Source organism: Mesoplodon mirus (assembly GCF_964341445.2).
Source record: "Mesoplodon mirus genome assembly, chromosome: 11".
Taxonomy (NCBI): Eukaryota; Metazoa; Chordata; class Mammalia; order Artiodactyla; family Ziphiidae; genus Mesoplodon; species Mesoplodon mirus.
In genome coordinates this window covers 57891513-57910698 of record NC_138987.1, presented here as the reverse complement: position 1 = coordinate 57910698, position 19186 = coordinate 57891513, and the positions used below count along the sequence as shown (strand labels likewise).

At 50.2% G+C, this 19186-nt stretch overlaps 1 protein-coding gene across 2 annotated transcripts in view; it reads right to left on the bottom strand.

The window, feature by feature from the left end:
• ACVR1B (activin A receptor type 1B) overlaps positions 1-19186 on the bottom strand; it is a 32565-nt gene continuing 13379 nt past the window's right edge. The window contains exons 2-10 of one of the 2 annotated variants that reach the window (XM_082636193.1): positions 15426-15665; positions 14345-14593; positions 11434-11664; positions 10058-10177; positions 8685-8852; positions 7529-7685; positions 5875-5999; positions 2699-2829; positions 1-1249 (exon numbers count right to left, since the gene is read on the bottom strand). In XM_082636193.1, coding sequence (XP_082492319.1) covers positions 1124-1249; positions 2699-2829; positions 5875-5999; positions 7529-7685; positions 8685-8852; positions 10058-10177; positions 11434-11664; positions 14345-14593; positions 15426-15665 — 1547 coding nt within the window. In that variant the 3' untranslated portion in view covers positions 1-1123. The remainder of the gene's footprint in view (positions 1250-2698; positions 2830-5874; positions 6000-7528; positions 7686-8684; positions 8853-10057; positions 10178-11433; positions 11665-14344; positions 14594-15425; positions 15666-19186) is intronic. The other variant, XM_082636192.1, reaches the window with a different exon arrangement.

Sequence of the window (19186 nt, the reverse complement as noted above, 5' to 3'; positions counted from 1 at the left end):
ATCCACTACCACCAAAAATATACACTGCTGTTTCCAGAATCTGGGATATGAAAGACAGATGTGACATTCCGATCTGAGTCCCAAGATATGGGCTTCAAATTCCTCGGCCCTTCCTTGACGCCGCCGAGGACGATGCCCTTAGGCTGGCTCATTTCCCACGGTGGCCGCTGACCACAACACCCCAGACTTCCACCAAGATTCTCTCCCTGCCCATCCCACCCTGCCTCCCTTACATTTGGACCCAAAAGCCTTGCCTGCCACAGGCAACCGGGCCAGCTTTGGTTCCACAGTCTGAAATGGAGAAGGAGGGCCAGGCGACACAGGGGAAGGAGACCCACCGTGGAGTGGGGCTTCTGGAAGGGAGGGGAGGGAGACCTCCGGGAGGGGCACCAGGGAAACCAGACGCTGCTCACTACTGAACAGAGGCCCCGGCACGCAGAGCCGGCACGATGACCACACCCCTGACCTGCACATGCACAGAAAGCTCAAGCAGGTAAGTGCGCACCTACAGACACACACACACACACGCACACACACACACACACGTGTAAGGGCGTGGCACAGACCAGGCACAACAGGGGACGCACCTCAGCACATGCATACACGGCTGGACAGACGGGCACTGGCAGTCCCTCCAGGTGTCCCGACGGGGCGGAGGGGAGCACGAGGCGCCCGGCGCTGCCGAGAGGGGCCACCCTTCTGGTTCCCCGGGCTGCCTCGCCGCGCTGGGGTTGGTCCCAGAGGAAAGCCCTCGGTGCCGCTCAGCAGGGGCCACGCTCGCTCCTCCCGGGCCCTCCCAGGCTGCCAGTCACCACGCCAGGCTTCTCGTCAGGTGCGCCGGGCTTTACAGAACTTCCCACTACAGCCGGTCCAGGCTGTGGCACTGAGTTCTCCACACCATTTGCTCTCAGAGGCTCCGTGCCACTAGGAGGTAAATATAAAAGGTGTCTGTGTCTCAAACCCAACGTGGGAGTGAACGAGTCTCCCGGGCTCTGTCCCTCTTGCGGGCCAGGCTCCTGGCCACAGAGGGCTGGGCAGAAACGAGAGGTAGGCCTCCATCGGACGCTCAACACAGCAGCTCAGCTGTAGGTCCCGCTGCCCGGCAGCGTGTGGGGAGGGGCAGCTAGATCTTCACGTCCTCCTGCACGCTGAGCTGGGAGAGGGTCTTCTTGATGCGCAGCGCGGTCAGGCGGGCTGCGCCGTTGGCGTACCAGCACTCCCGCATCATCTTCCCCATCACCCGCAGCGCCTGCACAGAGACCCGGCGTCACTGGAGCCTGCCCCCGCCCCACTGAAGCCTTCCTGGTCCCCAGGCGGCTGTCTCCCCTACCCATGCTCCGCCCGCCCCCCACCCCCTGCCCCGGGCTCTCCCTTCCTTAAGGGACAGCCTGGGGAGGGGGACCTTCTCGGCAAGCATGGTTGGTGAGCTACTCCCCAGCGTCTGGGTGATCCTGAGAGAAATACCTGCAACGGCCTGTGATCTGAAAATCATTTCTGGAAGGTTTGAGTATCCGTGTTTGACTGTTTACTGCCTGTTTTTTGTAAAGTAGCGCACAAGCCGGGCACAGCAGGGACATCCGCCAGCATGAGCACGCACGCGGCTGTGACCCCACGCTCATGTGCAGGGACAGGGTGGCGGAGGAGGAGGCAGCAGCCCCTGAGAGGCGGCCTCGTCCGAGGCGGAAGCTCACGGCCAGGGCCCGGACGGCACAGGCCAGGGGCAGCCAAGGGGCGGACCTGGAAGGTCACCTGTGGAGGGCTACGGAGTCCCCACACTGCGGCCCCAGGCCAGTGTTTTCCAGATTCCTTTTAGCAGTGGGACCCGTTTTCCCCAGCGGAGTCCCAACACACAAACAGCCCCGACTGAAGAGGGAGTGGGGTGCGGGCAGCTGAAGACCAGCTCTTTCTGCTTCCTTCACCCCCTGAAGTGAATAGACCCTGAGGGTTCCAAGGAACATTTTGGAAAAGGCTGCTCTGTCAGGCATAGAGGAGGCGTCACCAAAATGTGAGCTCAGTAATTCTATTCTTCAACGCAGGCCTGCCCTCCAGTGGTTACACTCCTTAAAGCAGAGCCAGGAGTGAAAAGGAGGCCCAAGAGCACTAGCTAAGCAAACCCTGTACTGCCAAAGACTCTAAGACCCCACAACTCCATGTTTATTAGGAATCTAGATCATAAATTTGTCCTCATTTCTATTATTTCCATCGAATGTCACCCCCTCCCCGCTTCATCCGCCATCACTCCCCAATCCAAATTCTCTACACCCTCCTCGCTTCTGAGTTTTTAGAAAGGCCACTTCCCTCACAGACATGTCTTCTCACTGAGTCCCACCCCCTCATTCTTCTACACCCTTCGTGGACACCTCTTCTTAACTCTTCCACGAAGCTCAGCTCACCCCTGTGGCTCCAGAGCCATTTTTCTAGTTGGACAGGTCTAACAGCTCCCACTCAGTCTTTGTTTTGTCTCTTATCTGTGTCCTGGGACCAAGCCTTTTTCTTCTTCTAGGCTGTCAATTCCAAAGGGGACCCTACAGTGCCCAGGACAAGGGCTCAGTATATAATACAACAGCACATAATAGTTTGTAATAACCGACACGCTCAGGGGGTAGTCCTGGGGTTGGCCCCATTTTCGGCAAACCCTTTTCTAAGGGAGAGAAATCGGGCAGACAGAAAGGCCACGGGAGAGAGGGGAGCTTCCCACCTCATAACTCTGCCACCAGTTGGGGATGTTGGGGCGGAGCTTCTGGTCGCATACGACCTTCCGCATCTCCTCAATGGAAGGGTCAGAGGGCACTAGGTCATAATATGGCAGCTGATATTCCTCATGGACTCCTGGGAGAAAAGAAAACGTCCACCAGAGTTATCAAAAGAAGGAAGAGATTACTCAAAAGCCAATGACAACACCCATGTTGTGATCTGTAAATACCACTTCCCACTAACAGGAACTAGGGCTCCTGGGAGAGCCTGGTCAGTGCTAGTTATGGGACAAGAGACACACAGGATTAGCCAGGAATATCTTTTTCGTAACAAAAAGCAAGGAAACTATCAAAGACTACTGAGGCCATGTCAAAAGGTACCGACCTGAAAAGCTCCCAACTGGCCAAAGATGAGAACGTTTAAGCAACAGTAAGACCTATGACTTCAATGGAAACAAATATTTTAAATCACCAGTTCGTGATGACACTAAAAACAAACAAATAAACCAAAACCTCAGTCGCCTTTGTAGGATGCTAGGGAATAAACGCATTATTTTGAAAAATGGCAAATAAATGGAAAGAATCAAGTATTTTTCCTGCCTTTCCTCTTCAAATTAAACATCTTGGTAACCAAATAGACAATAGGGGAAGTTTCTCTTTAAAGAAAAAATCTAGCTAATACATGAAGTTTGACAGGATTGGAATTACTGGCATTTTTCAACCTCTAATAAATTTGGATTTGGACAATGATCAACAATAGCTGTTAACATCACAAAAAGAGAGATAACCACCATTATATGTGTCTTTTAACAGAAGGATTTTGGGGGAAAAAATGATTCTAGTCTTTAGATGGAACTCTCATAGGAAATTCACAGAAACAGTAGAACGTGTGAACTCCATAAGAGGCTATCTGGAAAATCTAGACAGGAAAACCCTACAGGACAAAGGACCTGGATCCTCCAATTTTGAAAACTGCAGGAGAGGGGACTTACCTGGTGTTCTAGTGGTAAAGAATCCACCTTACAATGCAGGGGATGAGGGTTCGATTCCTGGTCAGGGAACTAAGATCGCACATGCCATGGGGCAACTAAGCTCATGCACCACAACTACTGAGCTCTCACGCCTCAACTAGAGAGCCCGCGTGCCACAAACTACAGAGCCCACGCACCCTGGAGTCCACGTGCCACAACTAGAGAGAGAAAAAACCCGCACGCCACAACTAGAAAGAGAAAACCTGCACGCCGCAACTAGAGAGAAGCCTGCGCGCCGCAACAAAAAGATCCCGTGTGCCTCAACCAAGATCCCGCATGCCGCAACTAAGACACGACGCAGCCAAAAATAAAATAAAAATAAATAAATAAATAAATAATAAATCTTAAAAAAAAAAAAAAACCAAAAAACTGCAGAAGAAAAAAATTGAGGGGTAACCTGTAGATTATGAGACTTGGGAGTTACATCAATCAATTGCAGTGGATGGACATTATTTAAACCCTGATTTAACAAGCTGTTTTTTTAAAAAAATTCACAGACAATTGGGGAAATCTCAACACTGGCTAATGTTATATGATATTAAGAATTACTGTCTGTTTTTTAAAGTGTGATAATAGTACTATATTTTTGAAGTCCTTATCATCTACAGCTACAAACTGAAATATTTTCCATAATAAAAAGTTAATTTAAAAAAATCCAATGTAACTTTCTTATGCCTTTTTCCAGAAAAAAATCTGCTGTTCTGAGCTGATGGGACAGATTTTTATTTTAATTTATTTATTTTTTGAGATTAGCATTTATCTTATTATTTCTAAAAAATATTTATTCATTTATTTGGTTGTGCTGGGTCTTAGTTGTGGCCAGCAGGCTCCTTAGTTGCAGCTTGCTGGCTCCTTAGCTGTGGCACGTGGGCTCCTTAGTTGTGGCACATGGGCTCCTTAGTTGCGGCAGGCAGGCTCCTTAGTTGTGGCATGCGAACTCTTAGTTGCGGCATGCACGTGGGATCTAGTTCCCTGACCAGGGATCGAACCTGAGCCCCCCTGCATTGGGAGCACGGAGTCTTATCCACTGCACTACCAGGGAAGTCCCGGGACAGATTTTTAAATAGTCTGACTTGGTTAATTATTTAAGGAGCAATTAGCTTAAACTCTGGCCTCTGCCTGCCAGAGTCTGAGTCCTAGTTTATTAGTGGTGTGACCTTGGACAAATCACCGAACCTGTGACTCATCTTCTTCATCTGCAAAACGGTGACAGTAATAGTACCCACACAGACCTGTGTGACCAGATTTATCTTGATCTGTTTTATCTGTGTATCATGATCAAAATTTAAGATGTACAATATCTGGGTGCCTCCTCCATAATTTGGATCTTACCAAATGTATCACACACGGGAAAAGGCAGTAAAATACAGAAAAGGGCTCTGCTGGAACACTCATCAGTTCTTTTTAATTTAATTTAATTCACTTCCACTGACCTGGAATCTCTTACATCAAAGATAAATGGCTGAGGGCAGGGTTCTAGTGGTTCTTGAACTTGATCATGTGGCAGAATACTTGGAAGTCACCATAAAATTCTGATATACTAAGCTGATGATAAAAAATGTTTTCTGCTAAATCTGATACTACCTTTCCTTGAGTTCTGACGTGGTTGAACACTTGCAAATGCCAAACACTTAAGAGAAAATTGCGTAAGAAAAAACTCATTGTGAGAAAATTCTATGCATTAGTAAGCTTTCTCCCACAAATTGAGAAATCACCACTATTATTTTATCAGTGAAACCCCACACTCCCCAGGAACGTGGCTTGAGAGCCAGTGTGTTAGAATACCCTGCCTCTTGTATAAAAGAGAGCCCTGTATTAGTCCTGTGCTATTCCTACCCAGGGCTTTCCCAATCTTGAAAGACCAATAAGGACAACGTGTTACCAAAAAAACCCAAAAAAAGCCCAAATGAGTCCCCGGAACGGTCACCACAACATAAAACACTATTCAACAAGCTGGTCCAAAGAGTAAACACACTCTTAGCCCTGCTGCTCCCCGGTTCCCTCCCTCCTCTTGGATGAGAACCCTAAGCATGACGGGTTCTGGCGCTAAGCATCTGACAGGCTGTTAGGAGAAAGAAGGCAGGATAACACTAGCCCCTCAGGGCTCTGGACTGTGAGGTAGGAGCCAGAGAAGGCAGGAAGAAAGGTACCTCCAGAGTTGCATCTTCGAGCAATCTCCCAGTACACGAGCCCAAGGGCATAGATATCAGCACACTTAAACGAGTCAAAGTGCTTCATGTTGATGGTTTCATCAAGTACTTCGGGGGCCATGTATCTGCAAGAGTAAAGGAAATGTGCTCACACATAGAAAATGATGACTTCTTTCTCGACTCAAAGTACTGATTCAAGGGCCCCCTGAATGTGGGACAGCATCACCCCAAGACAGCCCCTTGGGGAGGAGGAAGTGATGGATTCTTTTTTTTTTTTGCCGTAGGCGGGCCTCTCACTGTTGTGGCCTCTCCCGCTGTGGAGCACAGGCTCCGGACGCGCAGGCTCAGCGGCCATGGCCCACGGGCCCAGCCGCTCCGCGGCATGTGGGATCCTCCCGGACCGGGGCACGAACCCGTGTCCCCTGCATCGGCAGGCGGACTCTCAACCACTGCACCACCAGGGAAGCCCCCGATGGATTCTTATTATTGCAAACTCCCATGCTTTGGATTCGAATCTAAACACCTTAGCAAGGTTTGGTAATACTAGCCCACTCTTATTTCTACCTCTATTTTTTAACCGCCAAGATTTATTTTAAGCATGTTTTGATTTCTTGGCAGAGATATGTGTACTGTAGGCCACAGAGCAGGAACAGTACATATATATCTGGTTGCTACTGGGGGCCTGGACTTTATTCAATGCAGCCAATAATGGGTTGAGCTTAAATTTCAGTCTGAACTTCTTTTGTTATCTCACCCGTGCAGGTAAGTGAGAATTCATTCTAGGTAGTCATCAGAGTCCCACTCAGTTAGTTCATGAGTACTGCTTGAGCCACTCCCCACTCCCCACAGAAGGCAAATCAGCTCACCTCAGGCCTCACACTTTGGGGCCTGGGTGGCTGCAATCATTCAGGTCAAAAGGAAGGGGAAAAAAGGCAGCAGCACAATTAGTGAAATTCTCTGATACTCAGCAGAGAAACAACCCTCCTATGAAAAGTTGCATTTCCAGCTCGTGAAGTCGATCTGGAGTCACAGTCAATCTGTTCCTTATTTCCTTTTTTTTTGGCCATGCCATGCGGCCTGTGGGATCTTAGTTCCCCATCCAGGGACTGAACCCAGGCCCTCGGCAGTGAGTGCTCGGAGTCTTAACCATTAGACCAGGTTATGCCATGTTCCTTATTTCTTACTTCACTTCTCTGTGACGCGGGAAGGAGGCCCATAATCCTTACGGGGGTCCCTCATCTCCACCCTGAACTACCTCTGCTCTAGCTTGGCAAACCTGCTCTCTACACCCTAAGCAAAACATGCTCCCTGCCTCCTCTAGGGTCCTGCACAGGCCACCCCTTCAGACTGCAACATTTTCCCCCTCCCCCAGCCAAGCCTGGTGCCTGTCTCCCTTCTAAATCTTGCTCCAGGTTCTCTTTCTCCATGGCCTCCCCTGCCCAATGCACCAGCACCTATGGGTATAGGGTCCTCTGGAGCTGTGCCGCTGGCACTTGTATCTGCGCGATGCAACCTGTGTGGCTTTCCAGTGTGGGGAGCAGGTGTTCAACTGCCAGCTGTCAGAGTAAGGACCACACTGCCTTCTCTCGTGCAGATGGGCAAGGGCTACTCAGTACAAGTGTCAGGCAAGCGCAAAGGCCCAGGGCCTTCCTACCGTTTGGTTCCCACCCTCTGGTTGGGGGCAATGTCAATGGTGTCCGTGACTGCATCGTGACGGACAGCCAGGCCCAGGTCTGCGATGGCACACATGCCATTTTTCTTCACCAAGATGTTCTTTGACTTTAAGTCTCGATGAGCAATTCCAGGCTTCCCTAGCAGAGAAAAAAAAACAACAACCAGGGATCTTTAAAGAAAGACAGTACAAGTGTTAAAAGCATAGTCTCTGCAGCCAGACGTAGGGGTTCGAGTCCTCGTTTTGCTCCCCACTAACCCAGTAACCCTGGAAATGCAACTTAACCTGTCTATGCATTCGTCTTCTCATCCATAAAATGAGACTAAACACCAGTACTTACTTCATGGGAATGTTGTAAGGATTAAATGTATTGTATTAACTTAGGTAAGTCAAGAGCTTCGAAGGGCATGCGTATGCGCTCATGTTACTATATTAACACTACTCCTGCTCGCCTTCCCTGAACTAATAAGCTCCCATACAGAACTGCTGAGGACTTCAGAGAGAAGCTGCTACGCTAGCTAGGTTCTCAGAACCAAACGGGGGCGGTAAGGACTGCTACTTTCCCTGGAGAGCCTAGCAACAGGGGCAAACTTTCGTGGCTGGTTTTCTGTCACGGGCAGCAAGAGCCGCTGCCCGGTCGACCAGGCACCAGGGAGCGATGTGCCACCTGCCAAGCCCCAGGAGCTCCCAAAGAGCTGATGTCCGTCAACAAGCAGGGGTGCCCGAGGTCATCTTCCTGCAGGAGGGCCCTCCTAGTTTAGCAGAGCCCAGTGTCTAACCCATCAAGCTGACCCAGCGATGAGCGTGTGAACTCACTTAACTGATGCTCGGCACAGTAGTTCATTCGATTTTCTCAGTCCCTTCCTCCACCAGCGAACCGTGGGCATCTGAGATGACCACTCGGTTAACGCCGGCCTCCCAGCCAACAGCCACGCCAGTCCATCGGGGACAAACAACCAACATCTCCGTCAGGAGTTCCCCCGAGGAGCTCTGAAGGCAGAGGCCCCTCTCATTCTCGCTGGAGTGAGGCCCAAGCTCCTCTCGCTCAGACCAGACCCCAGTCCCGGAGGCCCAGATCCCGCATCCTCAGTGAGAAGGAGTTCTGGGAGCTCGGTGGGGATGGGACAGGTCCACTCACCTTGGGTGCCCACAATCTCCATGTGCAGGTGTGCCAGGCCGCTCGCAGCAGACAAGGCCAGCTTAATCATCCCCTCGATGGTCACCGTGTACCGGTTCAGATAGTCAAACAGCGAGCCGTGCTCATGATAGTCGGAGACAAGCCACAGCTGTGTCCAGGTGCCGTTATCTGCAGAGAACCACAGAGCAGGTCCAGAAAAGGCACAACTACCAGCAAAAAGGTCAAGGTAGGAAAGGAAGAGTATGTGTGCAAACCCCAGTCAGACCCCTGTACTCCCCGATCCCCGCCCCTACACCTCCTGAGGCCCCTCTGTGCCCGTCTCATCCACCACCGTCCACAGCTTTAGGCTCCAGGAAGGACAGAACAGCCTTTCGTTCTTAGACCTGCTCCCTTACTTCTCGTAGGCAGGATTCTGAACCGCGCACCCTGATTACACCCAAATTTGAAATGTGAGGCACCCCGAAGAGGAAGCACATGCTTAGGCAAAGTAACAGGATCATCTGTTTCTTTTGCAACACTGCTTCTGATCCTGACAAGACCCGCTCACCAAAACCATGACTGGCTGCACCCACGCCCGCCAAGGAGGAAGGCTTCGCAGGCCCTCCTTTGTGCTCCAAGACCCTTCGAGCACAGCCCAACCCGAGCACCAGGCTCATTTGTAGTGGGTCCTTGAAGTCCACTGCTCTTACCAGGCTATGAGCTCTCTGTGAGAGGAGGACAGAGCTCCTTTGCGCATTATTGTGTTCCAGGCCAAAAATGCTTTTCAACGCATGAAGAGCACACTTACAAGTATTCCAGAGAGGAATCTTATCATCTTATCCTCAGAAGAGCAATGGGAGGTGGCGAGCACACACTTTCATACTAGGGGAGAGGGGTATGCAGTGTACAGCGGGAAGGAGGAGTGGGAAGAAGGGAGGGAGAAGAAGAAAAACCAAAAGCTATGGTAATCTAATTAGCTTGTGCTGTTGTCAGTAAGAAGACTGGAAATTGGACTGAGATCTCCCAAATTCCAAGCTGGCCCTAGCTCCAGGACGCTACACTATCCATATTATGTTAAAAACGCAACAACAAAGGAGTCTGATCTTCCTCCTCCCCCGGCCCCGGCCCTCGTGTGGGTTTCAACAGCCAGATCCTACTCACACAAGCTGCCAGAATCAATACAGGGAGTGGCTCCTGGAAAAGCACCAGCCTCTGTTTCCCTGATTATGAATGAGGGATCCACCAAACACATCCCTTTACACCCCACTAGCCCTGACATCTTGAGGACCCTGCCCATAAGTTAGAAGGGAAGACATCTTTTGACCCTCTAAGATACATGTCAGGTTTAAATGAATCATCAAAAGGTAATGCTGTTTTAAAAAGGCACAGCTTACTCAGAGGGAGTAAGGAATTCTCTCTTCCCCTTCCTCCCCTGCGTGAGAGGTCAAGTCTCTTCAGCCTGGGGGCAGCTGAGGCCACTACAAACCGCCCCGGCAATGTGTGGAATGAGCAGCCTGCTGTTGTTTTAGGAAGGAAAACAAACACTTAGCATCTTCCATAGCCTTTGCCAGCACCAGCTTCTAAAAATTACTGGACCACGGAGCAGACTATGTCCTGACCGCCAGAGACACTCTTCTAAAATGTAAATGCCTTCACCCACAGTCTTTCTGACTTCAAGCGCGCTACCTGCCCAGGTGTCGGCTGTCCCCTCTTCCTGGGCACTGTAAGGTCAGGGACTGTGTCTTGTTCTCATGTGTGATGATTCCAGGACCAGACCGCAGCCAGTGAATATTACTGAATAAATGAATGCAATTTCGATTACTACCCACTTTCTATAATAAAGTACAACCCTCTCAAAACGGCCCTTCCTAATCTGGCCTCTGCCACCTCTCCACCCATGTCTTTGGCTGGAACATCCCAAGTTACCTGCAGGTTCCCAAAGACACTTCCCCTTTGCACACGTGTCTGGAGTGCTCTTGTCATTCGTTTTTCCTTCTGACCAACTCCCTGCCAGCTTCGCCTCAATCAAGCTCGGGTATGATATCCGTGATCCCCATCTCACCCCCAGTTTGTGCTCACCAGAACTGCTGTTGTTTGATTACTTCCTATAATCAATCATTAGTTTGTCTCTTTGCTAGTCAGTGAGGTCCTTAAAAATGAGCACATGCCTGGGCACACGAGAGAGACTCAAAAACGACAGCAGAATCAGCAGAGAGAGGGAGGAGGGAATAAGGAACCTCAGGTACAAGAGGACCAAAAGCTGAGCTTGAAGGCCACAGGGGAGCACCCTGGGGGGAGGCAGGCCGTGTCTCTGCTGCGCCCGCTCCACTGCAATAGTGTGTATGATGCTGGTCTGTCACACAGTGTGGATCGCATGCTTTTCCAGGGCCATCCTTTCCTGGCAGGGGTTGAAGCCACCCTTCTTTGTTCCAACCGGAATGAAGGTAAATTGACTGGAGCCCCTGCAGGGACTACCCTAGGGGTGGGTTTGGGAGTATCACAGAAGGGACAGTGAGCAGGTAGGATGAGGGTTTACTTATCTGCTTAATAACTGCTTATTTACTTGCTTAATAACCTGGATTTCTGACAAGCTTTTCATAGAAGAGAAGTTTGAAAACCATCACCTTACTCAGGTCCTCTTGCTATGGGTAATAACTATAAAAGGCAAACAAAACTGTGCTGTCCCAAACCGTTCAGTTTCCACAGTCACTCCTCCATCTGGGACTACTGTTGGCTTTGGGACACCCTGTATCCAAACCCAGCCCTTTACCTTTATTGTCAGCAGCAATAAAGCCAAGGATGTTTTCATGGCGCAGCATGACTGTCTGGTATATCTCAGCTTCCCGGAACCAAGACCGCTCTTCACGAGAAGAGAATATTTTCACAGCCACATCACCACCCCTCCAGCGGCCGCGCCACACTTCTCCAAACCGGCCCTTGCCAATAATCTCCTGTAAAACGATGGTTCGGGCCACTGTGCGCTGGACAAAAAGGGGTAACCCTATGGACCAAAGAATGGAAAGAAAGCAGACATTTGTGTATTTGCTGAACTCTGCAACGCCCACTCTCACTGCCACACTGGAAAAGCCCTTATCACAGTGCCTCCATTCTACACTGGTCCACTGACCACGGAGAGCCCGGCTGCCCCTGCATCCCGTCCAGGTGATCCTCCGGAGGTCCAAGCTGTGCAGCACTGAGAGTGAGTGAGCGAGGACAGGGGAATGTGTTCGATTAGCTCCTCCTCATCTCAGCAATTTCTCCTCCCAGTGAGTACGGACGACAGATCTGAATAGAAATGTCTGATCGGATTTACTAAGTCTTCAGCCAGCTTCCCGGGGGGCCAATCCACCCACAGCTGCTTTATGTGGAAGAGGAAAGCGGAGGTTTGAGTGCTGGGAGCCACCTCTGGCTGCTCCGCTCATTGGCCACTGGAGGGCAGTGCTGCGCGGCCCATGAAAGCCGACGTGTGTTCAGGGCCCACCAGGCTCCCACGTCTCTCCAGAGAGGTCAAAGTTCTGCTCACTGGGAGCTCCAGATGCAAGACGGGGGACTACCCAGGCTTATTCTAAGATCATCTTTACTGCCTTTATAGGACTCGTTTATCGCCTCATTTGACCCAGGCAGTAAGTGTCTCCCTGTCTCTCCAATCACCCCCACCATCGTGACTCTTAACCCTCCCCCTCTCCCTGACCAAACAAATAAACGTGTCATTAACCCCTAAGTTGTTTACTGTATGTTTAATACCGTGCAGGAGGCACCTGCATAAATGATCTCATTTCCTCACAACCACCTATACGGTAGGCGTTGTTATTATGCCCATTTTACAAATGAGAAAACTGAGCATCAAAAGGGAAGGTTAAGTAACTCATTCGAATTCCTACAAGCTGTACATGGCAAAGCATCTAAGACTGACTCTAAGGTTTATGCTTTTAACTCCCACAGTACAGAGCCACCAAATGCTTCTCAATTTAGCCCCCTCCTCTCCAGGTCCCCCGTCACTGGCCCTTGTCCCGGCCCTCCTTTGGAAGATTTCCAGTGGGCCTCTGTGCCTCCCAGTTCACCGGCCTTGCCCTGCCCTCCCTAACAGGGGCCATAAAGCACAGCAGCCCAAGGCTTTCCCATCCTGGCCTGGGGACAGCGTGCTGGCCTCTTGATCATTCCCTAAACACCCAGTGAGCGTTCGTGCCTTTCTGTCCTTCTTTTGCTCAAGGGTCTTCCCTTGGCCTGGAATGTTCCCTGCCCTCTTACCACTCATGACCCCTTTAGACACGACCTCCTCCGTGAGACCCTTGTCCACAATCTCTTCTCTCCAATCCTGGCTCGGCCTCTTTCTCATTTTGTTCACCCTGTATCACCCAGAGGGTATTCAACACATACTTGTTAGTGTGAACTGAAAGTCACACAAACAGCAAGGATTTATTACTTTAAGTCCACAGAATTAAAACCCCAGCACCTTGGAAGCTTTGCATATTCTGAATTAAGAATGGACTAAACCATCCAGAGAGGAACAGTTATTAATCATTTTACTCCAGATGACTGGGTAACTACCCTGGACCTGCCCTAACCTCAGCTAATCCTGATCTTAAAAAATACTCCAAAACACCCGAGCAACCCTCCTCCAGCAGCAAGTCAAGTCACAGAGTCAGTCAGTTCTAACCACTGCCCTACCCTCTTTCAGCAAAGAACAAGCCATATATTTTCTCTCTTCCAAAAATATGCAGCTTTTAAATATATCCATCATCCTGGCACTCTCTACTGCAGAGCTTAATAAAGGCAAAACCACAGAAACTCAGGAGATGTCAGAGCTCAAAGTATTCCTGTGCTCAAGAAGGGATGTCTGGCCATGACCAATGGCATAATTTCCCTACAGAAGAGTCTTGTCACGTGGCGAGAAAACATACATCAACGGCACAAAACGCTCACAAATATGATCCTGTCTGTCTTAGTTAGAATGGCAACAGTGACCTTTGTGGATGATATTTTTCTATAGGAACAGAATACCACCATCACTAACATAATTATCTTCATAAAAAGACTCTTGCAGTCATAGCCATATCTACTAGCTAGCTGAGCTCTATCCTGAGACTGAGACAACCCAACTCTCTTTATCCTAAATTCTAGTCTCAAGTCAAGGTCCACCTAAGAAAGGCTTGGTCCCTAACAGGCAGCTCTGGAAGTGGTGCTGACGCCATGCTGGAGGCCCCGGCTGCCTTTATTTCAACCGCCACCAAAAACCCTTGGGCAACTGGCACAAGTCAATGATTCACCCAACCCGGGCTCTCGGCTTTACTCGGTGTCCTTAAACTCCCCTTGCGGTTGCTCGCAGATCAATGATTAGCTGCCACCACCTCACAGGAACCCGGTACACTCCTGTTTCTCAAAAGGGGCCCTGAAACTGAGTACTCCGCTGCTCAGGTGGAACCAGGTGAATTTTAATAGCTGTACGGTTACAAGACTTGGAGAGGCAGGGATCCTGGAATGGAGAGTTTTGCACCTGACCTTTGGAATTCCAGAGGATGAAAGGTTTTCTGTGAACCCCATTCTCTTATCTTATTACGTGTCGGACTCCAAAAGAAGGGGAATTATGAAAGCAAACGGCCAGCCTTCTTCCTGAACACTCCATCCTGCTGGGAGGCAGTGATGAAGGCCAACAGCAGACACGAGGCCTGAAGAAGCGGTACCTGAGCCAGACCCCGACGTGGAGAGGTCGTAGACGAGATCCTGGAGCGTCTTGTCCTTGGAGAGACACATCTCACACGAGGGGTCCTCCATGTCCAGCCTCTGGCGGTTGTGATAGACGCGCTGATGGTAGTTAATGACAAGGAAAACAATGATGATGATGAGGAACAGGAGGAACACAGGGCCGGCGATGATGCCCACCAGCTCCACAGGGCCCCACACGGAGGGGCGCTCCGGCTCCTTGAGGTGACCTGGGTCAGGTGAGAGGGGAGAGGGAAAGAACAGAGTGAAAATGAGGGAACGCCTCAGCCTCATTCTTCCCCGCCTCCTCCCTCCAGGTGGAAACGCCCTGTTCCTCTCCCTGTGTTCAAGGTGCCCTTGATCTCTCTGGTCTTACTGGGCTTTGTATCTGCCCGGATGCTCTCCCATACGAGCCTCTCTAGTTAAGGTACCCTTCGCAACAGTCAAACCCACAACCCGCTCCGTAATTTCACAGCCTTTCATGGCGCTCTTCCCACCTCCACGCCCCAGGCACGTGCCATGTTCTGCTCCTCCACTTGTGACGGCCTCCTGAAGTTCGGCCCGGTCTCTCTCTTCCTCCTCTCATCTCCCCAGTCATACCTCCTAAATGGCGGACCTGCGAAGGGTGGTGTCTAATACTCCGCAGCCTTGATGGCCGCCCTTTCCAGCTCTAGTTCCTCTTCCCATATTTGCCATCACCGTCACGCCAGAAGCTTCCTTCAGATGGCTTAGGGGCCGCCTCCTTCGGGATCAGCCCCAGGCCCTCCCGTGGGGATCCCTGCCTGGCTCTTCCACATCTCACCAGCTGCCAATGGCTGCTCAGCCACGACCCAAATCGCAGCTTTCACCTCTGCGGCTCACTCGACCATCTGTTTCCCCCGTCCTCGAATCTACAGACCAGACTTGGGAGGACTGCCGTCCCATGTCACCTCCGGGAGCTTCAAAAAGGCACCTTTACCTATCCTCCAACAAAGGGGTGGGGGCAGAGTAGAGAAGGATGAACCTGACAGGGGTGCCCTACCTCCACGACGAGCCAACAGTCCAACAAGGGTGTCCACTCACCGCTGGGCACCCTCAGGTCGATCTTGTTGCAGAAGTCCGTGTAGCAGCAGTGCGTGTTGCGCAGGTCCTCGGAGCTCAGGCAGTAGAAGGGCTTCCCAGCGGGGACCAGCTCCACTTTGGGGATGCAGGTGCGCACGTGGTGCTCCATCCCATCCAGGTTGAAAATGGAAACCATGCAGGCCCCATCTGTCTCACACGTGTAGTTGGCCTGTAAGCAGCTGGTGCACGCACAGAGCAGAGCTGCGGGAAATTTGGGAGTGGACATTGACAGCAACGTGAGATCTTATCCTAGGTCCTTTTCCAGACTTAGAATACAATCCCCTAGCATACTTGATGTGCCAAAATAAGGCGCTTTTATAGAGATGGGGCCAGAAAGATGACATCGAGAGTGGGGGCCCAAGCTTTTCACCTGTTTATTCTGCTCACAACAAGGCTTTCTGGGTCCCACCATTGTCCTCTAAGTGCTCTAGTTTATGCCTACAAGAAACAGAGAAACTGCCTTTTTAACTTTGCTTTAGACTTAGACTTATTAAAAAAAATTGTTTTGTGGCTAGGAAAGAGGTCTTCCTTTAAATTTAGAAGCCTGAGGATGGGAGGAAGGCACCTTCCCTTCGGAGACTAGAGGACCCCTCTCCCCACATACTCCAGCTGACACCACCCGGGTTCCCTGGAGCCATCATCAACCCCATCTCCTTTCTCTGCACCAGGAACGCCCACAGTTTCCTGAATGCAGCGTGCGTGCTCTCACACATGCTTTTGCTGCAATGCTTTTTTTCCTAGCTAATTCTTACAAGTTCTTTAAGATTCAGCTTAAACGTCACTTCCTTTGAAAAGCTTCCCGACTAGTCCAACAACCTCCTCCATCCTTTAGTCCCCAGCAGGTGCCCCTCTCAAGAGGGGGTAAGAAGAACACCCTCCAAAGAAGATAATAGTAGTGCCGACCTCATACAGTCACTGTGAGGATTAAATGAGCTAATGCATAGAAAGTGCTCAATAAATCTAACCCATTCTGAAAGACCACTGGATACCACTTTATTTTTTAAAATTTTTATTTATCTTATTTATTGATTTTTGGCTGCATTGGGCCTTCGTTGCTGTGAGCGGGCTTTCTCTAGTTGCGGCGAGCGGGGGCTACTCTCCGTTGCGGTGTGCAGGCTTCTCGTTGCGGTGGCTTCTCTTGTTGAGGAGCACGGGCTCTAGAGCTCAGGCTCAGTAGTTGTGGCCCACGGGCTCTAGAGCGCAGGCTCAGTAGTTGTGGCGCACGGGCCTGGTTGCTCTGCAGCGTGTGGGATCTTCCCACACCATGGCTTGAACCCATGTCCCCTGCACTGGCAGGTGGATTCTTAACCACTGCGCCACCAGGGAAGCCCTGGATATCACTTTAAAAAGTACTATATATATATATATATATAATTTTTTTTCTTTCAAATAGGTAGTGCACACAATCATCTCTGGAACTAATGAGTTTGGCTGGGTGTGTATTATCCCTAAGTGTGCACCGTTGACAGGAAATTACTGTAAATGAACTTGGTGCCTCTGAAAGCCAGCTTGGCAGCCCTGGAATCTGAAATCCTTTCTTTATCCGTCTAACGAGAATAGCACAGACAGCAGCCGTCGGTCCTCCCCGGCACTGTCTCCCGTGAGCCTAACCCAGCCCTGACCCCGTGGGATGGGCAGGAGGGTGGCCTGAGCCGCGAGGACACTGAGGTTGGGACCCACAGTGCTGAACAAAGCATCCGCCCAGCGGGGATGCAGATGGCAGGGCCCACCCGAGGCCCCGACTGCACACTAAGTGAAAACTATCTGGATCCCAAGAGGGAACATGTTCAAACTATGGCCCCTGGAGAAGAGACATTTATGACCAGTCCCGTGAAAAACTAGCCTGTCGTAACTCACCCCTTTCGGCTGTAAACAGTCTATCTTTGTCTCTTCCTCTAAAACACTGGAAGGCATCTCCTGGCTTTTCAAGTCCAAAGACAGATTCTAAATATCTCAGGGTCCAACCCCCTCCTTCCCCAGGCTTTCTGTAAGTGACACGATCCTTGCCATCCCACCAAGGAAACAAAGGAGGGCGAGCACAGACAGGTAAATGGACAGTGTGGATCTTCACTGCACCGCCTGTGGGATTTTTCTCACAGCGTCTGATCAGAACCCTTTCTTCTGGGAGAAATTCCAAAGCACGCAGCTACCTGCTGAAGGGCTCGGGTAGTGTTATATTTTAAAGGCAGGAAGTTTAAAGTAGGTACCCTTTAGACTAGGATCCCAAACATAAAAGGAATTTTAAAAGTAAATTCCTCCTAAATTTCCTTCTTCTTGCTAACTGAAATTTACTTCTGCGACTCTCAGAACACTCAGCCCAAACCTCTTTGACTCACCCTGGAGTCCTGACTACTCATCCACGAGTGCAAACGCCCATTCCTCTTTGTGTCAATGGGGACACTCAGGCACAAAAGGGGTCCCCGTGGCGCGCACACCTCTCAATACACGCGCCCCGACGTCCGGCGATGAGAACAGCCTCAGGTCTATTTTGGGAAGAAGGGAAGGCGAACAACTCCCAGAGGGCTATTCTGAGCACAGTGGGACACGCGGGCCAGACCCGCAGCCGCCTTTGGAAAAGCAGCTCACTTCGGAGTCCGTCAATTAGCAGGCAGGGAACCAGAGCCGCTGCTCCCAGACACGCACTCTCCTTTCCTTGGTTCATGGCCTCTTTCACAGTGATTCATTCTGGAGAATGAGCACACCCACACGTGGCTCATTATTTTTGGGAAGTACTTAAACAATCTTGGTGTAAGACAGGAAAGAACAAAAGTGGTGAAATCTATGCTAGACGGGACGAAGAACGGAACTGGGAGCGGGGCCATGCGGCTTTGTGATAAGGGATTGGGCAAGTCCCTGACTCTATCTGGGCCTCGGCCGCCCAACCAGAAAATACCATTGATGTTACAGAGATGGTATGAAGACCAGCCCACATCTGCTAAGTGCCATGGGTACTCTGAGAAGACTGCTCACATCTGTGTACATCTCTGCTTGTACAGAGTGAGAAGTCTGAAAAAGCTATTTGTGCGATAACCATCACTGCCCACACCCCTGCAGAGGTTTCAGTTACTCTCACTAGAGCCACAGCAGAGCATCATGGCAGGAACAGGCCACACAGACCCAGGGCTCAAATACCAGCTCTATCTAGTGTTAGTCACATGGCCTTGAGCAAGTTAGTAACCTTCCTGCACCCCAGCTGCCTAATCTGTAAAGTGGGACTGTTAATTACTTCACAGGACTACGTAAGAATTACACGAAATAAGAGATTGAAAAAGTGCTTAGCAAATAGATGCTCAATGAATTTTAATCCCTCCCTTCAATGTAAAACTCAAGTAAACACATCCACGTACAATGTGTCTCTCTAACCACTAATTAGGAAGTGCCAAGTGACAGCAAGACCACAGCAAGGAACTGCTGTTTGAGTCTCAGCTCTGCCAGTAACTGGTCGCGTGGTTTTGGGCCATTCACTTAACCTTCCTGAACCTCATTTTCCTCACCATTAACCAGAAAGAAGGGGCTGAACCAGATGACCTCTAAAATCCTCCAGTTGAAATCTGAATCTAGTTTGTTTTTAAATTCACATTGTCTGGATCACTGATTCAACACTGGGAAGTTCTGCTTTAATTCCATATACCTTTTCCTGAACTTTAAAGACAGACTAGTCTTTAAATTGTCTTCTGTTAATATTCATTTTTCATTGAAACAAAGTAAGTGACAATAAAATT